The sequence below is a fragment of the Trachurus trachurus genome, assembly GCF_905171665.1.
Source record: "Trachurus trachurus genome assembly, chromosome: 22".
Classification (NCBI taxonomy): Eukaryota; Metazoa; Chordata; class Actinopteri; order Carangiformes; family Carangidae; genus Trachurus; species Trachurus trachurus.
Window position 1 is genome coordinate 423,648 of NC_139907.1, and position 20,777 is coordinate 444,424.

Below are 20,777 nucleotides of genomic sequence, written 5' to 3' on the forward strand. Positions count from 1 at the left end.
TGTGGGTGTTGCAACAGCGCTTGAACCCACACCTCCCGGGTAAGAGTCATGCCGCTTGCCAGTCACCCACAGGGACATCCCCTTGGCCCAGTAGCCAGGGAAGGACCACCACTGTCACACTGCTAAACTGATGAAAACGGCCGTGTTTTTGTTTTTAGGTGTCTTGGTCATATCAAATTAGACTTATAATTTGTTTATTACAAAATGTAGATTGAAACATTAATTTTATTTTTTTTTACTCGCCTATGTGTTAATGTTTAATAATCATAATCATGTTCTGGCCTGTGAATTTGCCTTGATGCCTCTCAGGAAGACCAATCGTTATTCTAGGTCTTTTGTGTGAATGCTCAGCTGGCTTGAAGCTGTCGTTAGGGCCACGGGCCATCACACCGGGCACTGGTCCCTGCAGCTATGAAACAGCTGCAGGTGGTCAGGGTTAGCTGTCAGTGCCCGGGCGCTAAATGTTGCATTGAAGTCAATGGGACGGGCGAAAAAAAAAGAGCGAAAAAGACCAATCATTGGAGTTTAACAAACGTCTACTGCTCAGGCATACTTTCACCTAGAGACTCCATTTAAACTTTAAACAGTAGACACAAGTCTTGTGTATTGTCGTATTACTCCACGTTTTGATAGGTCATATAGTTTTTGATCAATCCCTGATCAATGACCATGATCATTTTTGGAGAAATTATGAGATTATAATGGGTGTGTATTGGACGGAATGTTCGTGTCAGAGTGCGTGACATCATCGGTTAGAGTGGGAGAGATGCCAGAAAAACTCCAGATTTTTTCTCTTTCCACACTCGGCCCGGCCACAATTTACACTCTACACACATAATTTTTTCAGAATTTGTAAGACAAACTTGTTATCTCTCATATCATGTGCTCAAAATATCAGAGAGACTTACAGAATTTAAACTCTGAGCCTCTAAGTGCGGCCACGTCTGTCTCTGCTCCTCATTGAGTCCAATACAAATATTTTCTGAGAGAAGCAGAACGGACCGATGTTTTAAAACTGCCAGCGTCTCCAAAATATTTACTGTAGAAACACCAAATCGTACCAACATTTTCAGTAAGTCCTTAGAGCAACGTTGATCTGTGTTTTGTTCTGATAGGAGTTACCGTTTTGTCATGCTAAGCCTAAATGTGAGACCGGTGCAGAGGCAGAAAATGGCTCTTTTCCTCCACGTTTCTGTCTGTCTCAGCCTGCGGGGGCCCCTATCGCCGTGGTAACCTCTTTGATCCTCAGGCCAGAGCTCGTTAACTTCATAAACAATCCACCTGGCGCTCGTTTAAATGTTTATAAACACAGACACAGCTAAATCAGACTGACACACACACACACACACACACACACACACACACACACACACACACACACACACACACACACACACACACACACACACACACACACACACACACACACACACACACACAGGTAACCTAATGTGATTACAGCTCCTCCATATCAGTGCTTATAGAAAGATGATCATGTGTCTGTCTGATCAGCTCTGTCTTGACCTTAAGATCGTGGGTTTGATTCCCATGTTGACAGATGGTAAAACCGGCAGTAGCCCCGCGGCCCATTTAAAATTTACCAGAGGAAATTTTCTAGTTGAATTCATCATTTTACTAAAATAGTGACATCATTATCTCTATCTGTCTAAACTAAAGAAGATAATTGGCCTTTTTATATCCCTGGTCCTGGTCCTGGTCCTGGTCCTGGTCCTGGTTCTGGTCCTGGTCCTGGTCCTGGTCCTGGTCCTGGTTCTGGTCCTGGTCCTGGTTCTGGTCCTGGTCCTGGTTCTGGTCCTGGTCCTGGTCCTGGTCCTGGTCCTGGTCCTGGTTCTGGTCCTGGTCCTGGTCCTGGTCCTGGTTCTGGTCCTGGTCCTGGTCCTGGTCCTGGTTCTGGTCCTGGTCCTGGTTCTGGTTCTGGTCCTGATCCTGGTCTGGGGAAGAACCTGTTATTTTGTTTAGTCTTTACACAGATCTGAATATTGATCTGTTTTTTTTTTTGTTTTTTTTTTCAAAACTTTATTTAAAAGTTCCAATCACAGTCAGAACATTGACAGTGGACAATACAAACAGTCTGGCATCAAGGAAGTAAATAAACAAATACAGTATGAGACATAAAGTGGATGAAGTGCAGAAGTCATTACATAGGTAACATAAATATAATAAAGTAAATGAAATTAAATAAAAGGAAGAAATAAAATGGCAGGACATATTACATTTCTCCAAATCTTTCTTCAATTATGTTAACAGTGTGTACACATTTTTTATTATCAATTCTTTTAAGAATATTGATCCGTTTATTTGAAACAGCTCTACGTCAGTGACATCACACAGTGACGTAGTCGCAGTGCCGCCGGCGGCCTGCGCGCGGCAGCAGCGTCATCACGGAGCAGGATGACGACACAGTCTGAGCCGGAGAGGAAGAAGAGGAGGAGGAAGAGGAGGAAGAGGAGGAAGGAGCAGCTGACTGGACCAGAGACTCTGATCTGATCTGAGCCGCTGTTCGAGGCTCCGACTGGACTGGACCTGATCTGGACCTGATCTGGACCGACGGGACCGGGACAGAAACGGTGAGTTACCGGCAGCTTCCGGTCTGTAGACCCGGTCTACCGGATCAACTCACAGCAACACCGACAAAGTGACGTCACATAGAGAAAGTAGCCTATGAATAATGTAGTCCGGTCCAAGTCCGGTCCAGGTTCGAGTCCGGGTCCAGGTCCAGGTTTGAGTCCGGTTCGGGTTCGGTTTGAGTCCAGGTTTGAGTCCGGTTCGGGTCCGGTTCGGGATGAAACTGCAGAGAGTGAAACACCGAGACTGAGTCCGGGTCCTGAAGACCAGCAGCTGCGTCCTGGACCTGGACTGAACTGGTCCAGCTCAGTCTGATTAACACACTGAATTAAATTAATTACATAATTAATTTACATGATACACAACTAATCACTCAAATGTCACAAATGTAAAAACATGTTTTTACTGAGAAGTCTGGAAGTGAACCAGTGGGATGTGTAGGAACTGGTTCTGGTCCCGGAGCAGCTGGTGAACCGGTCCGGTGGACTTCAGGATTCTGGACTGAGTCTGTTTACTCTGCAGCTGCAAAAACTCTAAACTCTCACCAAGAATATTTGTCTTATTTCTAGTCAAAACTAATCTCATTCTACTTAAAATAAGACTCATCACATTAAAAGCAGCTTGTTTTTAGACACTTTTTACTTCTTTAAGCAGATTTTCACTTGAAATAAGTAGAAAAATCTGATAGTGGAGCAAGTTTTTCTTTCTTATTACAAACACAAACAACTTTCTTGTTGAGGATTATTATGGGATGTGTAATGTAACCGAGGAAATGTCGACCTGTTCTGTTTTTGAGTTGTGAAGGTTTGTGGATATAGGAGGTCGGTGGGGGACGTACTGTGTAGGTGTGTGTATGTGTGTGTGTGTGTGTGTGTGTATGTGTGTGTGTGTATCTGTGTGTGCATTTGTGTGTATGTGTGTGTGCATATGTGTGTGTGTGTGTGTGTGTGTGTGTGTGTGTGTGTGTGTGTGTGCATATGTGTGTGTGTGTGTGTGTGTGTGTGTGTGTGTGTGTGTGTGTGTGTGTGTGTGTGTGTGTGTGTGTGTGTGTGTGTGTGTGTGTGTATGCATCAGACTGCTTCTGGTTTCTATAATGAAATGAGACGAGGCAGCAGCAGCTATGAGCTTTGCTTCAGCCACAACCCTTTTCAACCAGATATAGGCTATAGTAGCTACTAAATACTACCTTGAATTTGTTTTGCAGAAATTGTGATGCTGTGATCGAAAAAAAATAAAATAAAAACATGAATTAATTCATTCATTCATTCATTCATTCATGCTTTCACTGGCAGATTTTTCTACTTATTGCAAGTTTGAAACAAGTGAAAATGATCTAAAAACAAGTAAATTTTTAGGTGATGAGTCTTATTTTAAGTGGAAAGAGATTAGTTTTGACTAGAAATGAGACATTTTGACAAGAAATGAGACAAATATTCTTGGAAAGACTTTGAGTTTTTGCAGTGAGGTTTGGGGGAAGTAATAATATAATATATAATAATAATAATATAATTCATAATGAAGCCACAGTCCAGTTCAGGGTCTTCTGGTCTTCTGGTCTTGAGCTCTGACAAACCAAATGAAGCGTCATCGTTCTGCAGCGGAAAAACTTTGACAAACACGTTTCTGGCGTCGTCGTTGTCCGAGGTTGTAGCTCCGCCTCCTCCACCTCATCATCCTCATCCTGCTGCTCTGTGATTGGTCCGCTCCGCTGCTGTCGCCACGGGCAACATGGTCGAGGTCAGTAACACTTTGTCTCTTCTCGTTCTCAGAACAAATGTCTTTCCTGAGGACTTGTCCTCTGCTGCTGCTCCGCCCCTTTTCTACCAAAGCCCCGCCCACTCTCACTCTGTTCACCAAGGTAACTGACTCCTCCCCCTCTGTGACCTCACTGCTGCTTCTCACTGTGACATCATACTCTGTGTGTGACATCATGGGCCGGCTGTGATGTACTTCCTGTGTGTGACGGCTGTGTGTGTGTGTGTTGTGTGTGTGTGTGTCTGCAGGACCCCTGTCCGCTGTGTGACGAAGCCAAAGAAGCTCTGGAGCCAATCAGACACAAGGTGAGTCTGGCTCCGCCCCCTCCTCCGTCTCACACTGATGATGTCATCACTGACCATGTTTCCATCCACTTGTCCATCACATTATCTGATAAATATTATAGTATTATTATCTGATCAATGTGAATGACGGCGGTTCAAGTGCGTTTCCATCTCAGACCTTCTATCCAATTCATGGGTTGCAGTGACGTCACGTCGAAGGGACCGCCGCCATGTTTGTGTGAGATTTGACAGGTCTCCTCATATGACAGCATGCAAACCACAGGATGGAAATGACAGGTTCTTGACAAAATGACAGGGTTTCATACATCCTGTCTGGGTTTATATCTCTATAACAACAGACTAACTCTATATTATCCCACTTATTACACAGTTTATGAGTTAATTAATTAATTAGAGACGTAATGTTGATCAAAGTCCTTGTCAGGTCACTTCTCCGCTGTTTGCTCCTCACCCTCCTCTCGGTCGACTCGTGTGTAGTTGTTTTCAACGAGCTTTTGATAATCAATCAGTAGATTGATGAATTATCATGTAAATGTTACATTGTGCGCATTTATGTCGTCCTGTCTGTCATAAGAGATGACGATACGGGACACGTTTGTGTCACGGACTCACGGTGGCACAGACACAGCTGGTCACAGCTGTGACACTGCGCTGGCCCGTCCGCTCTGATCGCAGGTTTGGTTCCAGCAGCGGTGAGGGAGGCAGAGAGCCTCCACTCTCCCTCTAACAAGCTACAAGTCATTTCTCTAACATCACAATGAGTCTGAAGCTGGTAAAAATGAAACACAAGGTAAAAATCCTTGATAGTTCTTCTGCCCTGCTCCGCTGATCAGAGCGGCGTCCCTAGCAACGGCCCGTTTTACTTAGCAACGGTCTGTTATACTTAGCAACGGTCTGTTATACAGAAATAAAAGACCCTAAATGCAGAATCAGTGAGTAATTAATAAGAAAGTAATCAAAATGCAGAATTCAATATATCCATGTTATTTAAAAAAAAAAAAAAGTGAATCCCCTCTTTTTGTGAGACTTGTCACAGCCCACGCTGCCACTGATAGATGCCTGCAGTCAACTATTTATTCCGCCTACAACTTTACGTCTTTTGGGATGGAATAAAACTGCAGTCCGGGGTTTTTTTGGCGACTGCTATCACAGTCAACAGCACAATATAATCCTGGCATCTTTCAAATAACCTCAATTTTCGGTCTCTTGCTGATTTCCTCCTACTACTCCACTTGTTCTGGTAACGTGACGCTGTGATCTGTGCCCAGATCGCCCTGATTCGGACACAAATATGGCGGCGCAGAAACACAGTGACGTCATGTGAATCTAATGAATAGAAAGCCGTGTGATGACGTCATGTGCTGTGATGTCATACTGGCGCGTCCAATCGTTGTCTTGCAGTTTAACGTGTTTCCACTCATTTTTGTACTAAATCCTAAAACAGAAGAACGTCCATCCTCCATCTTTAACCGAAAAACATGATCACAACTCACATTTATCAGACAAACTCTGTATCGATCTGATGAGATCGACCGTATTAAAGGACAATTCCGGGCAAATTCACCTCAGGCTGTATGTTTCTAACATTTTAGGTCTAACAGAAGGAATCTGAAGGTTTCCAGTTTAATTCTCCTGTTTTGCGGTAGTTATGGTCTGTCCCCGCGTCGCCACGGCAGCGATGAATGGGAGCGGATTGAAGTTCTGCTGCTTAGGCTGTTTCCATCCCTCAAAGCCACAGACAGCGTCAGATGGAGACTCAAACATGCACCCAGAAGTTTATTTACTTGAAGCAAGTCCAGAGTTGATATTCCTGTGTTTATGACACAAACGGGAGCTTCCCACTGCACCTGAACACACCGAGCGTCCGAGCGTCAACACAAACGGGAGCTTCCCACTGCACCTGAACACACCGAGCGTCAGGGTTAGGCGATATATGTATTTTCTTTTAAGATTTAGTGATGTGGATTATGTACAGGTGCGGTCTGGAAAGTAAGTAAATTGTCCATGATGTTGAGTGTCAACTGTTGTCATGGATACATTCACACTCTCTTATGACGTCATCTCACGGCGCACTCCTCCTCCTCTCCCAATAATTGCGAAACACTAATGAATGGAAACGGGCATCAATTCTCATTCGGGCATAAAAAGGCAAGTTACATGTTTCAGCTTCAGCATTAGTCTTTTCAACGTTGCTTTAGCAGTTTCTTCAGCTAATTTAGCATCGATTCAACAATTTGTTCAGCTCATTCAGCATTGCTTCAGCATTTTCACAAAATCGGCTCTTAAATTGAGTCCATTTGGATGGAAACCCAGTTAGTGTTAATTCTATAATAGCTGGTGTTAGTTCTATAATTCTTTTCAGTTTAATGAGAATGGAACGGTGTGGATGGAAACATGGTACAACAGACAGGTGTGACAGGTGATGATGTAACAGGAAGTCTCCGTCTGTCCCATGGATGTATTATGGTCTGTCCTGTCCCCAGTTCGTGCTGCAGCAGGTGGACATCTGTCTCCCGGGCAACGAGGTGTGGTTGGACCGGTACCGCTGGGACATCCCAGTCTTCCACCTGAACGGACGCTTCGTGATGAAACACCGAGTGGACGTCGTCCTGATGGAGCAGCTGCTGCAGGACGCCGAGGCGCACGGGTGATGTCATCGCTGCTCGCCGGGGTGATGTCATCGCTGCTCGGACGATGTCATCGCTGCTGGGATGATGTCATCGCTGCTCGGATGATGTCATCGCTGCTCGGGTGATGTCATCACTGTCTCTACTCTCAATGCAAATGTCCTGTTATCAATAAAACCAATCAACCAATCAATACGTTGAGGAGTCATTACTGAAACGCTGCAGCAGCTCACTGGACCAATCAGAGCAGCCCCTCGGTGGGATGTTTCACCTGTGACATCATGCAGAGCGGTAACCTAGCAACCGACTCACCCGATCCCGTGAGCTCATCAATACTTAACGAGCTGCAGGTTTAGAGTCTCTGAGCGTCGGCCAATCACAGGCCTAGAGAGAGCGGTCAGGTGGTGCAGAGTGTGTGTGAGTGTGTGTGTTGTCGTGGAGACGGTCAGGTGTGTTTGAGTGTGTTGCTGTGGAGACGGTCAGGTGGTGTGTGTGTGTGTGTCGATGGCGTCCGGCCGAGCGGCGGACGTTCAGGAGGCGCTGGAGAGGGCGAAGAGGAGGATCAACAGTCTGCAGCAACAAGTAGAGTAAGAGACAGAGAGTTGACTGAAGTTAAGGGAAAAAATGACACTTAAAGCAGAAGTAAGCGATCCGGTCGTTTTCGCTAATGCTGCGTTCCAGGCAGGCTTTTGAAATCATAAATTACAGCTTCAAGTCACAACTTACGACTTTGTAGCGTTCCAGGCAACACACTCGTGTTTTTCCGACCTGTTTTACCGGTGAAAGTCACTATAACGGCCACTCGTAACTTCTGACCCGTGAACTCGCACCAGATCGAACTGGTACCACTTCACAGGTCGGAAAATACGAGTTTCCTTGAACGCACCATAACAGTCCTCGTCCCTACGTCACCACATTCACGGCGTTCCTTGGCTGCACACACAGCCCTGCATGCCGTTCTCTCTCCTCATTGGATAAAGGTTGTAGGATACAAGGAAAGTTTTCTCCTGGGCTCAGAGCAGAGCAGAGTGACTGACAGACCCGTGTTTCAGACCAAACACTCTATAGAAGTGATTGCTGTCGGAAGATACAACTATTTAAGACTTATATTAACACAAATATATCACTTACTTCTGCTTTAAGAAGAAGTTTTTTCTTCAGAAGGTTTAGTGAATCTGGTTCTGGTTCAGTGTTGTGATGTGAGTCTCCTGTTCCCAGTGGACCCGGTGGACCCGGTGGACCCGGTGGACCTGGTCCAGAGGAGCCCGGTCTGTCCCAGTGCAGCAGCCGGGAGCTCAGGGACTCTCTGGTGGACATGTACCGAGGTAACCATGACGCTGGTGGACAGTAATGGAGTAAATTTACTTGAGTACTGTAACTAAGTAGCCTACATATCCAGAGGAGATGTACTTTAGTCAAAGTCAAAATCTTTATTTGCCATTTGTGCAAACACACACAGGAATATTTGTACGGTTGTTCCAGGTCAGGTGGAGAAACAAAAGAGAACACACAAAGACACACAAAGTAATACAAGACGCAACGAAAACACTTTAAAAGGCTCCAGCCTGGGATTAAGACAAGGACAAGGCCAGAGATCTATGTCTATAGGTAAATAAATGTAAGAATAAATAGGTGTAAAAAGTGCCAAGTGCTACTGAGGTGTGTGTGTGTTGTGTTGGAACAAGATGTGAAGAAGAAGAAGATGTTGGGTCACCATGCTTCTACAGTTTGATCCTGTTTCACTGTCAGTGTGATGGTCCTCGTCCTGTGGTTTTCATGGATTCAGTCCATTTCTCTTCTTCCGGCAGCATCGATCCTCTAGAGTTTTTATTCTATCAGTCAGTTGTTCCATATATGTAGCCTACAGCTCTGGAAAGAAATGAAGAGACCACTCCCATAATGATCAGTTTCTCTGGTTTCACTATTTATAGGAATGTGTTTCAGTAAAATTAAATTATTATTTTGTTTTGTTTTATTCTATCAACTACCAACAACATTTCTCCCAAAATTGAAAAAAAAATTTGTCATTTAGAGCTTTTATTGGTTAATGACTAAACTAGTCTAAATAACAGAAATATCAAGTCTTTTCAGACCTTTAATAATAATAATAATAATAATAATAAAGCAAAGAAATGTTCATATTTATTAGAATATTGTAACTCAGGAAGAGTTTATAAACCAGTTTTAGTGATAATGTCGATGTTTAATCAGCAGTGGTTTTTATTTATAATCTTCCTCTAAAACCAGATGTGGTTCAGGTGACGACCTCATCAGGTGATGACCTCATCAGGTGATGACCTCATCAGTGTCTCATTAAGGAGAATGAGTTGTGTTGGTGTTTAAGAAAGAAAAAGAAGAGTTCCTGCACACATGGCCAACTTGCAGAATTTATTGTATTGCAACGTTTCGGTGCTAGACCTTTTTCAAGCAAAATCCATTTTGCTTGAAAAAGGTCTAGCACCGAAACTCCTCATTTGGACTTAATTGTCACTCTCCGACGCACCTGCCTAAGAAATAGATGTGCGAAGATTTTTTCGGTGTTTAAAAAAGAAAAGAAAAGAGAAGAACGACTGTCACACATGTAGAGATGCTTTTAACAAACACCTGTGAAAGAAAGTGTTCTCTTTTTGTTTTCCAGAGCTGTAGGTTGTTTCCTCCATAACATTGATCCAGTCACAGAGATGATGAGTAGAGAGGCAGTAAGATGAAACCATGATGGTGGTGTTGGCCCAGTGAGTCCAGCAGGGGGCGCTGTCGTCATGGAGACGGAGCAGCAGCAGCAGCAGCAGCAGAGATGAAGCTCTGACTCAGGATCAGTTCACGTGTTTGACCTCATCGACGAGTCACAGTGATCGATACCTGAGAGGAGGAGGGGCTTCAGGCAGGTGGTTCCCACGGTAACGGCCACACTCACAGTCAGGAGGCGGTGGTTCCCGCGGTAACGGCAGCGTGCTCAGTAATCTGCTGTGTAAACCCGCTGGAGGACACACACACACACACACACACACACACACACACACACCAGTGTTGGAGGTTACCGTGGAAACAACCACTCGGTACACGTGTAAACACAGGACGACACCGAGCCGCGGTCTGTTTGTGTTAGCCTACAGGCTTTTATTTTGTAGGAGCTGCTCTGCATTTGGGGCCGGGTTGTTGCCATGGTGACGGTACTCAGATTACTGACCTGTAGTAACTGATTACTGCTCTCTCTCTCCATCAGCTGTCAGTGTCTCTCGCCCACATCAGAGGACTCAGTTCTTCACTTTAATGACCTGAATAAACTTTATTGATAAAGAGTCACGACGACTGATCAGAGCTTCATCTGATCACACACACACACACACACACACACACACACACACACACACACACACACACACACACACACAGACACACATACAGACACACACACACACACACACACACACACACACACACACAGACACACACTGTGGTCAGTAGATTAATCTAACACAACAACACAAAGGATGAGAGTGAATGAGGAGAGAACGAGGGAGAAGTTGGTCGTGTGAACTGTGATTAATCTGCAGAGTGGGTGGTCCGCACACACACACACACACACACACACACACACACACACACACACACACACACACACACACACACTCTGTATTGTTAGATGAGGGTGGGCTGCAGACTCTGGTTTGTTTGAACAGACTGAAGTAGCTGCTATTCATCTCTGTGGAGGAATGTGTGTGTGTGTGTGTGTGTGTGTGTGTGTGTGTGTGTGTGTGTGTGTGTGTGTGTGTGTGTGTGTGTGTGTGTGTGTGTGTGTGTGTGTGTGTGTGTGTGTGTGTGTGTGTGTGTGTGTGTGTGTGTGTGTCTGTATGTGTGTGTGTGTGTGTGAGAGAGAGAGCTGGTTCAGAGTCTCAGACCTGAACCACACTGTGATGTCATTGTGACATCACAATTTCTAAAAAAACTGCATTAACGTTTCCTTCGCTCGTTAACCGATTATTAACCGTTAACCGATCAGATTACAGCGCTCGTTAACCGATTATTAACCGTTAACCAATCAGATTACAACGCTCGTTAACTGATCAGATTACGACGCTCGTTAACCGATTATTAACCGTTAACCAATCAGATTACAACGCTCGTTAACCGATTATTAACCGTTAACCAATCAGATTACAACGCTCGTTAACCGATTATTAACCGTTAACTGATCAGATTACGACGCTCGTTAACCGATTATTAACCGTCAACCGATCAGATTACGACGCTCGTTAACCGATTATTAACCGTTAACCGATCAGATTACGACGCTCGTTAACCAATCAGATTACGACGCTCGTTAACCGATTATTAACCGTTAACCAATCAGATTACAACGCTCGTTAACCGATTATTAACCGTTAACCAATCAGATTACGACGCTTGTGGCAAACTGAGTAAAACAGCTTTTAGTGTTTTTCATTGTCAGGTTGAAGCATCAAATGATGAATAACTACCAAGTCTAGAACTGATTAGAGGTGGACTGAATTAAACGTAGTTTGTAGTTTGTCCTCCTGACCAGTTTTGACCGTTTTATGGTAGATACGGCACTTTGCCTTGGTTTTACTTCAGTGGAATCATAGAGTAAATTATGGGATGTAGGGAGTACAGTTACTCTTTGCAGATACTGCACATTGTCTTGGTTTCACAGAGCTTTTTTGGATGGACAGCAAAATAAAAAGCCCAATAAATAACTCTGGAAATTTTAGCTGTAACGTTACCAATATCACATTCTACCAGATTGAAGAGAAGATGCCTTTAACACTTTGGATTGGTCAAAGAAAAAATGCAGATAGTGCACTTTGCCTTTGTAGGGCAGAGTGATGCACATGTATATCCGTGTAGCTACATGTATAATCTGACCTTCATCCTGTGGAACTTATAGCTGTGAAACTGACTGAAGACAGAGGAAGTCTGCAGCTGTCCACATAAGGAGATAATTAATAAATAACTGATAGTATTGATCAGTCAAAGTTCTAGTTATCAGTTAAATGGTTAAACAGTTAATCATGTGCATCGCTAAGATCAGCTGATCAATACTGATCACTGTTAAACAACCCAGAGATGGGTTCAAACTTTATGGTTTTTAAAGCAGCAGAAGTGTGTGTGTGTTAGTGTGTGATAGTGTGTGTGTGTGTGTGTGTGTGTGTGTGTGTGTCATCAGTCAAATCAATCAGCTGCTGATTAATGTTCATTAATTGTTTCTGCTGTAACGAACAGTTTGTTTGTGTGATGTAGATGTTATGTACTGTACCACATATATCTGTGTGTGTGTGTGTGTGTGTGTGTGTGTGTGTGTGTGTGTGTGTGTGTGTGTGTGTGTGTGTGTGTGTGTGTGTGTGTGTGTGTGTTCTGCATAAGTTGCCTCTCTCTCTCTGGTTTAATGTCGGTATCTAAATTCATGTGCGGTGTGGTGGCGGCGTGGCGGCGGCGTGGCGGCGGCGGGCCGGATCACAGGCGGATTGTGTTGGATTTGAGCTGAAGCCTCTTTAATCATCGTTACACCGTCATTAATATTCATGCAGTCAGCTGGAGCCCCCCCCCCCCCCTGCCCCACCCCCCCACCGCCACCACTGCACCAAACTTTCTGCTCAAAATGTATTAAACACAGCTTAAAAAATTAATGGACTTTAGTTTATATTACATGAAGAAGGAGCTGGTGGGTGGTGTGTGTGAGGGGGGGGGGGCAGACACACACACACACACACACACACACACACACCCCCCTCCCTCTCTTCATTGGCTCTCTCTGATTGGCCTTTGTGTTTTCCCTTTTTTCTGCAGATTTTCCATCTCTGACGAGACTTCAAAGCGAGCGCGAGGCATGAACGGTCATTTAGGAGGATTTAAGACCTGATCACATCTGTAATTGTACATGAATAATAAGAAGAAGCCGCCGCTCAATTAGCTCTGAGTCCACAAGGAGATCAGGGGGGGGGGGGGGGCTGGGGGGGCGAGGGGGGGGGCAGAGGACGGAGGGAAATGAGAAAAGTTTCAAAGTGAAAACCAGAGAAAGAGGAAATTATTCAATAACTGATAATACAGCCTGGACCTGGTTCTAGTTCTGGTTCTGGTCCTGACATGGACTCATGTGGACTCATGTGGACTCATGTGGACTCATGTGGACTCACGTGGTCTCATGTGGACTCATGTGGACTCATGTGGACTCATGTGGACTCATGTGGACTCATGTGGACTCACGTGGTCTCATGTGGACTCATGTGGACTCACGTGGACTCATGTGGACTCATGTGGACTCATGTGGACTCATGTGGACTCATGTGGACTCATGTGGACTCATGTGGACTGCAGCAGGTGTGTAACTCAGGTGTGTAACAGGTGAACTGTGTGTTGTGTGTTGCAGGAACCAGAGTGAACGTGGAGCTGAGACAACGACTTCCTTCACCGGCCACACACAGGTACACACACACACACACACACACACACACACACGCACACACATTTATTTATTTATTTAAAAGGGACAATACACATTAATGAACATTCGTACGTGTGCACAAATGTAAATGCAACTTGCTAATGTGCATCCGTAGTCCCTTGACAGGCCTAACCCAATTCTACAGTGGTTCACAATCATATACACAGTCATACCTAGACATAACGTGCATGTGATCTGTAAAGTGCCAGTTTCTAAAGGGCAAGTGCAAATTTAAATAGGTAAAGTGTCTAAATGGATGGATGCAGAATGTGATGGAGACAGTAGCAGCAGTTATATAAGTTCCATTCACACACACACTTACAGAGATAAACTGCAATATAGAAAAATAAGACAAATGCAGTGCATATATACACACACACACACACACACACACACGAGGGTGTAAATCTTTAGTTTATTTCATTCCTCTGAGGAACTCAAAGCTCTATAAAGATCGAAGGCTGCAGGTCAGCTTCAGTCTGTATTGTAGCCAGAGGGAGAAATAATTATTAGAGTTTCTATAATAATTAATAATAATGATGATAAACGACCTTTCACACCGAACGCACAAACCCACTCATTGTGTATGTGCTACTGCTGCCGCGGCGCCAGGAAGTGATGTCATCGTCCCCAACAGGCTGCTACTGCTCAGTCTGGAGATCAACTACACTGTCCTTAAAGGAGAATTCTGTCCATTTTGACCCTAAGTCGTTGTCCTGATGGTCGCCCAGTGTTGGTTGGAGCAAAAAACGCGACTAAAATTGCTGCAGGCAAACCAGAGTTACCATGGCTACCCGGCACTAGCGATAGCCACAACGCTAACCCATGGGGGCAATTCTTTCAACCACAACAAACACTCAGAAAACAATCAGATATCTCTGGTACATGACTGAACTCATATAGTGTAGAGTAGAAACAGTAGAAACTTTGTGTTTTTAACTCTGAAACATCCCAGAAAGACATTACTATCCCATCACAGAGCGCCCTCTCCCCCCACCACAGAAACTAACACTTTCTCCTTGTTGAGATGATTTCTTTTCTTTGCTGCTGCTGCTACAGGTCGCTGGAGAGCTAATAAATGCTAAACGCGCTAAATCGCTAATTCGTTGCGATTGTGATCATCACACACACACACGGCGTCCCGTACCTACAGTAGACCTACACATCGCCGCTAGCGCATCTTCTAGCTCCGACTCTTTCACTCGCCGCGCTCACAACCGTTTCCACGGTGACCAGCTGATACGTTGCTCTGCTTCTTCCTCTTGTTGCTGCAGGGCAGATTCATTCTGAGCACCGGCATGTAGCATGTAGCGTGTAGCATCTAGCACGTAGCATGTAGCAGGTAGCATGTAGCATGTAGCATCTAGCATGTAGCATGTAGCATAAACTGTAAACAGTTTTCTTGTCTGTAACAACATCTCTGTCCTGGGTGATGATCCCTCCTCTGTTGCTCACCCTGAGCTTTCTCCTGGTTTTCCCTGTTAAAAGGGTTTTCCATGGAGTTTTTCCTCAGTGGATGTGAGGGTCTAAGGACAGAGGATGTTGTTATTATGGGATGTAAAGCCCTTTGAGACAAACTGTTGGTAAAAACGGGCTATACAAATAAAATTGCCTTGCCTTGCCTAGCAGGTAGCATGTAGCATGTAGCATGTAGCACAGCCCTGATAAGCCGCCACACAGGTGATTTAAAACCACTCGGTGCATCCTCTGTTTCAAAGTTGTTGTCTACCGTCGCCATGTCTTCCCTCGCTGTGCCCTCGCTACGTAGCAACGGGGCACAGCGAGGGAAGACATGGCGACGTAGCAACAAGTCAATTTTTAATCGTTGTCACGATGCATCGTTACATCGTGACCCTTCAAAATAAAGGTCTCCATAGAAACGGCTGCAGAGTTTCATTCAGAATCTGTGTTTTACAGGACAGACGCCAGAGTGAGTGAGGAGCTCCGAGAGAGGACGCAGGGTAATCATCCATTCACCTTCACCTTCACCCATTCACCTTCATCCATTCACCTTCACCCATTCACCTTCATCCATTCACCTTCACCCATTCACCTTCACCCATTCACCTTCACCCACTCACCTTCACTCATTCACCTTCACTCATTCACCTTCACCCATTCACCTTCATCCATTCACCTTCACCTTCATCCATTCACCTTCATCCATTCACCTTCACCTTCACCTTCATCCATTCACCTTCATCCATTCACCTTCATCCATTCACCTTCACCCATTCACCTTCACCTCCAATTTTTCCCTGTTAAGAGGGTTTTCCATGGAGTTTTTCCTCAGAGGATGTTGTTATTATGGGATGTAAAGCCCTTTGAGACAAAATGGTTGTAAAAACCGGCTATACAAATAAAATTGCCTTCTTGCCTTCACCCATTCACCTTCACCATGATGTCACTAACTGGTTTCTCTCTGTGTCTCAGTCTCTCAGCAGCTCCAGGAACCTCCAACCTCCCCCGTCTCCCCCGTCGTCTCTCCCGTCTCCCACAGGAAGTCCATCTCTGTCCCCGTCTCTCCCGTCTCTCCCGTCTCCCCCCTGGCGTCCTCCCGTCCAGCCGGAGTTGCCGTGGAGATGGAGGTGGAGCCGTTGCCTGATGGCGGTGGAAGCCCCGCCCCCAGGAGACACCTGCTCACTGACCACAGGTGAGAGCTGATCCATAGACAGATATAATATATATAATATATAATAGAGGGTAATGAACTAATGTTGGTCTGCTGAGTCTCAGTGTGAATCCTGTTGTTACTGGAACTCACCATGACAACAGTTGCCAACGTCTTCACTGCTGTCGCCCGTCAACACATCTATTATCATCGATAATAAACGGTACTTTTTATTTGTTTTGGTTGTTTAAACAAACAAAAAACAAACTCTACGTCACGCACAACAACAACAACAACCAACCAGGATTGAAAAACAAAAACTGTGAGTGAGCAAACTGCATAGGTACTCTGTTAGAGCTGCTCGGCCGGCCAACCTCCGTCGTCATCCCGGGGGAGAAAACCATCACTGATTAACTTACCCGCAGGTTTTTAGAGGTTTACCACCGGCTGGTTAAATTATTTCTAGGAGATAAATGTTCGTCTCAGTGATGAAATCTAACAGCTGTATCAGTAGCATTAGTTAGTGTGAATGTAAAGTGAAGCTTGTATTGGACAGAAGAGCAGCGCTGCCTCGGGGCTCTGGAGCCTACGGACACAAACCACCACATTTACATCAAGAAATACATGTTTTACAATCAACACATCAGTCTGCATTAAGTTTTATTTTATTAAACTATAGGACAAACTACTTCCTGGTAGAAAACCAGCATGTGAACAATAGTGACGGACGAGAGTTTCACTATATTTATCTCATTTTTCATGTGACTATATCACCGTTTAGACTAATCTGATGTTTGTAAAGTTTATAAAACCAATGATTGGACAAACATTACTAATGTGTGCACATTTTTGTAATTAGTCATGGTTATCATAGATTAGCCGGGCTAACGGTTAGCTACCTGTTTAACTTTAATAACTCAGTGACTCAATAAACGCTCCATGAAAAAATATTTTCTCCAGCGGATATCTGAGTTCCAACATGACTGAGCTAACTGGAGTAGTTTCATGTCGTGTCCCACAACGGGAGGGTTTTAACAGCTGACGTCCTGCTGTTAGCTTAGCTACCGCCGTTAGCTTAGCTACCGCTGTTAGCTTAGCTACCGTTAGCTTAGCTACCGTTAGCTTAGCTACCGTTAGCTGTCCCTGTCAGCTGAGCCACTGATGCTTTCTAGACACTGTGATTCCCCCAAACTGAATAAATACAACACATAGCAACACAAAACACACACACAGAAATAGTAATGTTTCTTCAATCATTTCAGATTTGTCTAAACGGTGATAGGACGTGAAAAATATGATATATAGCTAAACTCTCGTTCGTTACTATTGATCTCATTCAAATTACAGCTGGTTTTCTACCTGGAAGTAGAATGTAAACAACAAGGAGATTCGGTCTATATAACATAGTTACGGTACACGGTAAAGATACTTCACTACTCTAAACCGTCTTTGGTTACGGTTAGACGTCAGGGGAGCATTGCATTGTGGGATACAGGACAATGTAGACTGGTCAGATACTGGAGAGATTTATGAATCAGTACGACATCCGGGATTTTTTTGCATACTGCAGATTCTGGTCCTGGTCCTGGTCCTGGTCCAGGTCCTGGTCCTGGTCCAGGTCCTGGTCCAGGTCCTGGTCCTGGTCCTGGTCCTGGTCCTGGTCCTGGTCTCTAGTCCTGGTCCTGGTCCTGGTCTCTAGTCCTGGTCCTGGTCCTGGTCCTGGTGTGTCTATAGGTAGTGAGTGAGTGACGGTGGTTCTGTGGTTCAGAGCAGAGTTAATAAAGTTTATTGCCTGTGATTAAACTGCTCTTTCTTTAGATTCTAATTCGTCTCTTTCTGCAGCTTTTGTGTCGATGCAGAAACGTGAACTATTAAATTTAGCCTGATGTGATTAGAGGCGGCGGCGGCGCAGAGCGAGACGGGAATAGCAGCATAGTAAAAGCAGTGGAGGCGGAGAGAGGCTGATTAGAAGCAGCTGATATTATAAAGTAGAAAGAGTCAATTACAGCGACAGTCAGCCATCTTTATTTACCCGCTGGTTATTAGACAGCCTGACCTTTAAGGTGATATGAGAGAATTACAGGTGAACAGCAGCAGCTTATTAAAGACACCACGACACCACACGCTGCCACATGTCGCCGAGGCTACGCACCACCACCGACCCACCGACCGACCGCGCTGTAGCGACCCGACCCCCCCCCACGACCCCCTTACGGCCCCCCCACGGCGCTGTAGCGACCTGACCCCCCCACGACCCCCCCAAGGCGCTGTAGCGGCCTGACCCCCCCTCGACCCCCCCACGGCACACTGCAACTCTTTATGAAACTCACAATGACCACTGACCAGCCGCTCACCTGCCTCAGCTCGGCCAATCAGAGCCTCCGCCTCAGGCCACCATGTGACCACAGCTGGTTTCACATTAAAACACAACCAGTACTGACCTGGGTGGGGTTGCACCAGTTTGGCGTATCTCTTTACTAGATTCAGGACTTAGTAATGACTAAACCACTACTAAACCCTTAGTAATTACTAGCTCTATGTGATTCCTAGTCAAACTGCTGCAACACATTTTCATTTAGTGATGACTAAATCTAGATTTAGTAAACACTTACACATTTACTTAGTGTACTCTCACACTTAGTGAGAGGTGGTGCAACCGGACCGTGGTCTGGACTTTCACACCTGGGAGTCTGGACCACGGTCCGGACCAGAGGGAAGAACTGATGCGTTGTTGTAGTTAAGTTTTGTTCCGGTCTGTGTTCACACGGTCCCTTGTCAGAACGCAGCTTGTTTGTAAACACATGACACGTGGTCTACAGGTCCTTCAGCTATTGGTCAGAACATCTGTGAGGGAAAATCACTTTCTGTTGTTTTTTTCCTGTTCATCAACAACGGGGAGCAGCAGCTTTAACAGTTCTCCTAGTGGCATGCACTCTCTCTCTCTCTCTCTCTCTCTGTGTGTGTGTGTGTGTGTGTGTGTGTGTGTGTGTGTGTGTGTGTGTGTGTGTGTGTGTGTGTGTGTGTGTGTTTGTGTGTGTGAACGGCAGTAACAGAGAAAGAGCGCTATGCGGACATGAATGAATGAAACGATATTGTATATATATATTCATTGGTCGAGCCAAAAGCCCAAAAATCTGTTGGTGGTTGAGGTAATGTATGATGGGAAACAGAAACACTGCTGTGTTGGTTTGCTTCCTGTAGTAAAAGTCTGATTCCGTTCTCACCTGAAGCGAACCGGACCGTGGTTCACTTCCAACCGGACCGAGTCCTGACTCTTTAGGGGGACCATGGTCCGCTTGTTTGGTCCGACTAAAGTCCAGACCGGGGTCCGGGGTCCGTGGTCCGGGGGAGTGTTCACACATGAAATTTTGGTTCGGACTAAACTGAAAAGTCCTAAAGTCCGGAGCAAACGAGGCTGGTGTGAAAGAGCCCTAAGACCTGGTCCAGACTGAGACCTGGTCCAGACCCAGGAACTGGTCCAGACCTCCTGATTCTGGTGGTTTATCAAACCCACATCGCCGTGCTGGTTCCATTGTCCTCAGCTGCTGTGTGTGTGAATGAATGAATGAATTGATATGTATTTACGTGTCGTGCACCAGTGAAGGCAGCAGCCTATCAGGGCTCAGTTACAAGACACATCATCATCATATTTAGACACCAAACTAAATCATCAGAGCTCAGACAAACCAAACAGAAACAGAAACCACATGGAGTTCACATCAATAATTCACTTTTTCTTTTTGACCAGGCACTTTTTTATAAAAGTAGCTCTAGTAAAGACTTCTTCTGTGTGTGTTGTGGTTCTGGTTCTAACTGGTTCTGGTTCTCAGTCCTCAGGCCTCAGCAGATCGACCTCGGACCTTCGACCAGGACAAGAACGTCTCGTTCCTCCTGAAGGAGCTCGACGCGCTGAGGAACGTCAACCAGAAGGTAGAGGAGGAGATGATGGTCCTGGTTCTGGTCCTGGTCCTGGTCCTGGTCCTGGTCCTGGTCCAGGTCCTGGTCCTGGTCCTGGTTCTGGTCCTGGTCCTGGTCCTGGTCCTGGTCCTGGTCCTGGTCCAGGTCCTGGTCCTGGTCCAGGTCCTGGTCCTGGTCCTGGTCCTGGTCCTGGTCCTGGTCCTGGTCCTGGTCCAGGTCCTGGTCCTGGTCCTGGTCCTGGTCTCTAGTCCTGGTCCTGGTCCTGGTCCTGGTCCTGGTCCTGGTTCTGGTCCTGGTTCTGGTCCTGGTCCTGGTCCTGGTCCTGGTTCTGGTCCTGGTCCTGGTTCTGGTCCTGGTCCTGGTCCTGGTCCTGGTTCTGGTCCTGGTCCTGGTTCTGGTCCTGGTCCTGGTCCTGGTCCTGGTTCTGGTCCTGGTTCTGGTCCTGGTCCTGGTCCTGGTCCTGGTCCTGGTCCTGGTCCTGGTCTCTGGTCTCTGGTCCTGGTCCTGGTCCAGGT

The 20,777-nt window shown here is 45.6% G+C and overlaps 1 protein-coding gene across 3 annotated transcripts in view; it reads left to right on the forward strand.

Annotated features, from left to right (window-relative positions):
* Positions 1-2,458: 2,458 nt before the first annotated feature.
* mipol1 (mirror-image polydactyly 1) overlaps positions 2,459-20,777 on the forward strand; it is a 56,331-nt gene continuing 38,012 nt past the window's right edge. For 2 of the 3 annotated variants that reach the window (XM_083998613.1, XM_083998615.1), the window contains exons 1-5: positions 2,459-2,588; positions 13,659-13,713; positions 15,651-15,694; positions 16,167-16,386; positions 20,175-20,274. In XM_083998613.1, the coding sequence (XP_083854739.1) occupies positions 16,316-16,386; positions 20,175-20,274 (171 nt within the window). In that variant the 5' untranslated portion in view covers positions 2,459-2,588; positions 13,659-13,713; positions 15,651-15,694; positions 16,167-16,315. The remainder of the gene's footprint in view (positions 2,589-13,658; positions 13,714-15,650; positions 15,695-16,166; positions 16,387-20,174; positions 20,275-20,777) is intronic. The other variant, XM_083998614.1, reaches the window with a different exon arrangement.